Below are 5,013 nucleotides of genomic sequence, written 5' to 3' on the forward strand. Positions count from 1 at the left end.
TCATTCTCTCTTTAACACTTCTCCGTGTGTCAATTCAAGTAGTAGCGGCCAGTGTTCTCGCGAGTTCACCTTTCCCTGTGTGGACATATCTGGACCATTGAATACTTGATATTAATGATTTAGATTTGGCCAACTGTGCAACTTTGCACTTCACTTGCACAGTTTGTGTTCCAGCGTTGGTGAAATCTAAACCATTGATCTCAAACATTCAATGACTCAGATCCATCCACACGGACTCATACAACAGGATGGACTCATTTGACCACTCATATATATATATATATATATATATATATATATATATATATATATGGCTGGTGCTCGTGTGATCGTGACTGAGATTGATCCAATCTGTGCTCTCCAGGCGCTTGTGGAGGGTCTCCAGGTTCTCACCCTCCAGGATGTCGTCTCTGAAGCTGATATCTTTGTGACCACCACTGGCAACAAGGACGTGATCATGGTTACCCACATGAAGAAGATGAAGAACAACGCGATTGTTTGCAACGTTGGCCACTTCGACAATGAAATTGACATGCACGGGCTTGAGACGTACCCTGGTGTGAAGAGAATCACCATCAAACCTCAGACCGACAGGTTCGTGTTCCCGGAGACCAACCGTGGCGTCATTGTTTTGGGCGAGGGGCGTCTCATGAACCTGGGTTGTGCCAGCGGACACCCTAGTTTCGTGCTGTCCTGCTCCTTAACCAACCAACTCATTGCCCAGCTGGAGCTGTGGAAGGAGAAGAGCAGTGGCAAGTACGAGAATAATAAGGTTTACCTCTTGCCCAAGCACCTGGATGAGAAGGTAGCTGCCCTTCATCTTGGGAAGCTCGGTGCCAAGCTCACTAAACTTAGCCCCGACCAAGCTGCTTACATTAGTGTTCCAGTTCAGGGTCCTTACAAGCCTCCTCACTACAGGTACTAATTAAGCGGAGATCAAGAACAGAATATAATGTTCCTTCTTTATTTGGAAAGCATGGTCTTTTCTTGTAGATCAGAAGACCATCCACCTTATATGTTAGTTGAATAAGGTTGTGTGCAGTGGTTGGAGACTTGGAGGTGGTGTCAGGTGTGTTGTGGTATTATTGTATCCTGCAGTTTCAGTTATATTGGTTTGCTTCGTTCTGTTACGACTTTCTTTCATTAAAAAATGGAAACCAAATTTGCTTTTCCAAAATAATAATAATAATAAGCAGTACGTCGTACATATGGAGAGACACGGCTGTATTAGAGCATCCTTATTTTTTCCTAGTTTGTAAGGAGTTTTTGTAAGTGTGATTAGGAAAGAAAAAATAAGATGAAAAGAAAAAAAATTAAATATGATTTTTTTTAAAAAAAGAAGGAAAGTCAGGCGCAAAGAAACGAAGCCTAATGCTAGCAAAGAGACTGATACTGTGAATAAAGAAACCAAGACTAAAACCTCAGATGGAGAGGCTAAAAAAGATGAAGAGAAGGGGCTTGTTTTGATGCATTATGCACACCAACCCGATTTTAAGCACGGCTTAATCAAAGGCTCTATGCGAACTCAAAGGCGTAAAATTGTTATTGAGAAACTGTTTCAAGCAAATGCAGCCGGCTAGGTGCAATAATTGCCCATCACGCGTGCGTGATGCGGCTGAAGGTTCGCGTCAGTGGGGTCCATTTTCTACCATTATCTCCTCTCTTGCAGAGACAACTTTTTATTCTTTCTCTTCCTGTATCTCTCATCCAACTCACTATTATTCTAACATTAGAGCATCCTTATCAATGGGATTATTTCACGGTTCTTGAGGGGTTTTTGTAAGTGTGATTAGGAAAGAGAAAGTGGGAGGAGAAGAAAAAAAATAAATAAGATTTTAAAAAAAAAATATTAAAAAACTGAACAGTCAGGCGTGCCCGTGCATCCCGAGTGGGCGCTGCTGCTGCTGTGAGCGATACGCGCACAACATGCGTTCATCCCATTAATGCCCTACCCCACTTGTCAGCTATGATCTCCAAATTTGCAGATGCTTCACAATCTTCTCTCTCCCCCTCTCTCTCCCTTCCATGTAAGCATTGAATCTGACATTAACTCCACAATATTCATTGATGGCCTTGCTCTTAACCCACAAAGATCCGCTGATGTCCATGCTCTTACTCCATATTTACATTATATAGTGAGTAAATATACATTTAGTTGTCAAAGACCTTGTGGTCTATTGGCACTCGGTCTCCCGGTTTACACTCCCACATGAAGTGAGTTGATACTATATTGTAACAGAGTCGTAATATCATTCTCTACTCTAAACTTTTATTCTCATGCTTAAAATTTTGATGTAGACATTTTTACAGGGGCTAACATACAAAAAAGAGTTAATTCCAAAAATAGTCCTTCGACTATTGACTTTTACCAATTTTTGTCCTCAACTTTTAATTTTACCAAAGTTGGTCCCTTAACTATTGATTTTGTACCAATTTTGGTCCTTCTGTTAAATCTAGGTTAAATGGGTATTAAAATTGAGGGCAAAAATGTAAAATCAAATATTTTAACATTTCTTCTTCACTTTGTTTCCCCTCCTCCATCGCAATATTATATAGGGAAGAATGTGAGTTAATATATATATATATATATATATATATATATATATATATATATATTTTTTACATTTTATGTTAAATTGTTTCATGTAATCAAAAAAAAAATCTTTATTATTATGTTATGTGGTGAATATTAAGTGATAAATTAAAAATGAAAATTAACATTTTTTTAATGAGGGAAAAATTATACCCTTCATATATTAAAATTAATTCTGTCAAAATTATACTCTTCATATATGGAAATTTCAATTTTGCCTTCTTTTAGTGTTCTTAAAAAAATATTATCCATTTTGAGATTATTATTCTTTTTTGTTCATATATAGTTTAAGAGAAAATTTCACTTTTAGTCATCGATTATTATTAGCTATTCTTGAATTCTTTTTCAGTCATAATTTTATTTTATTTTGATTATGTCCCGGGGAAGAATAAAAAAACATATTAATAGAATCCATAGTCATACTCATAAATTCATAAATTCATGTTCTTTATCATAATAAGCTAACTGAAAACCAAAAAGCAATTCAAAAACATAATTTTTTTTGTAATGGCTGGACTCTGATCTATAGTGTTGGGTGATGATTAAGGTTTGATGCCAAACTCATGTTCTGATCTTAATCACTAGAAACCAAAAACCTCTTCTGCATTCTTCCACTTTCCGTTTTGCAACCGCCATCTTTTTCTTCTTTATTGCCATTCTTTCTCCTTTCTTTCTCTCTTTCATTCTCTCTTAACACTTCTCCGTGTGTCAATTCAAGTAGTAGCGGCCAGTGTTCTCGCGAGTTCACCTTTCCCTGTGTGGACATATCTGGACCATTGAATACTTGATATTAATGATTTAGATTTGGCCAACTGTGCAACTTTGCACTTCACTTGCACAGTTTGTGTTCCAGCGTTGGTGAAATCTAAACCATTGATCTCAAACATTCAATGACTCAGATCCATCCACACGGACTCATACAACAGGATGGACTCATTTGACCACTCATATATATATATATATATATATATATATATATATATATATAATATATATATACACATATACACACACTAATAAGATCCAATAAAGTTAAGCCTATAACGGGAACTAAAAAAAATGCCTCTAAAATTATTTGATCAAATGAATAGTTCAGATTATTTTGATTTTAGTATTTTTTATGATTTTCCTTCTTTATCACTTATTATATTATTTTCTTCCCTTAAATAACCCGACATTCCGTTAGTGTAACTAAATCAGTTATGTGTAAAAACACATTTTTAAATCAGGTAATTAAAACAACTTTAAAATACAGTTTGATTCCAATTTTCTTTTTACATCTTAATGCTTTTTAAAATTATCTCCTTTTTCACATATTTATTTTAATAATAATATAATTATATAAATCATATCACGTATCAACTTTTCTAAAATAATTGTGAATAGCTAGAGTCATATATTATTGTTTAAAAAAAAAAGAGTCATATATTATTGATACTTTTGCACTTATCTGATAATACAAAAAAAAATCACTTCCAGCTATTATAATTATTTATAACTTGATTATTATTTAAATATATATTAAAAAATAATATCCGTGCATCGCACTGGTAATATACTAGTACTAACGAAAAAAATTAAATTAAATTTTTTAAAAATCAATTTCATTCAAAGTTTGGTACGAAACCAACAAATAACATATATACGAAAATATATATATATATATATATATATATATATATATATATATATATATATGTATATTAACGGAAGTAGGGATTTAATTTAGAAAAGATAACCCCAACGAAAAGAAAGATGAGAAATTCGAGTCATGTGTAACACGTATTTTTCTTAAAATCGATTCGCTACCTTCTGAGAGTGTTAGGAACATTGTAGCGTCAGTTTCCTAGAATAAAATAGATTACAAATTTTGTGTTTGAGTACTCAAATAAAAAGTCAGTTTCCTAGAATAAAATAGATTACAAATTTTGTGTTGAGTACTCAAATAAAAAGTTCGGCGAACAAAAATTTTGAAGTTCTCAAAATCAGTAACTCAAACAATGACATTAACACCCAAAATAATTTCAGATATGTAATACAATTCAACCATCTTCTAAAAGGCTTTTGTATATATAGTAGTGCAAACCACTTCTCAAACAAATGTGGGACAAGTGCTTTTTACAAACCCTTCCCACCTTCATTTTCAACTCAAATGAGTCTACTTTGATAATTAATTTTTCATTTACTCATTATCCATTTTGAACGTACAATATATAGGTTTCTTCGTCTCACTACAAAGAGTGCACGCAAATCCATTTTGACCTGACCTAAATCGGAAGTGGACCACACATATATTTGTACTATAAAATGACCACTTAAATGTCATTTTATGCTACTAATTCCAATAGAAATTCCCTCATCCCTAGGGCTTTTACACTTTGATCTGATCGACATGATAGTGGAGAAGTAAAATCAGAGTG

The 5,013-nt window shown here is 33.9% G+C and overlaps 1 protein-coding gene across 1 annotated transcript; it reads left to right on the forward strand.

The window, feature by feature from the left end:
• The first annotated feature begins 310 nt into the window (after positions 1 to 310).
• LOC116015012 (adenosylhomocysteinase-like) lies at positions 311 to 1,580 on the forward strand. Its single transcript, XM_031254995.1, has 2 exons — positions 311 to 918; positions 1,343 to 1,580. Exons 1-2 carry the CDS (start codon positions 311 to 313, stop codon positions 1,578 to 1,580), a joined length of 846 nt encoding a protein of 281 aa, XP_031110855.1.
• Positions 1,581 to 5,013: the final 3,433 nt, after the last annotated feature.

The sequence above is a fragment of the Ipomoea triloba genome, chromosome 4 (assembly GCF_003576645.1).
Source record: "Ipomoea triloba cultivar NCNSP0323 chromosome 4, ASM357664v1".
Classification (NCBI taxonomy): domain Eukaryota; kingdom Viridiplantae; phylum Streptophyta; class Magnoliopsida; order Solanales; family Convolvulaceae; genus Ipomoea; species Ipomoea triloba.

What these genes read in the sequence shown, in the direction of transcription:
- LOC116015012 (XM_031254995.1), top strand. Translation starts at nt 311, where the DNA reads ATGGCTGGTGCTCGTGTGATCGTGACTGAGATTGATCCAATCTGTGCT. An exon ending in TACAAGCCTCCTCACTACAG is followed by an intron (nt 919 to 1,342) that starts GTACTAATTAAG and finishes TAAAAAAAGAAG; the next exon opens with GAAAGTCAGGCGCAAAGAAA.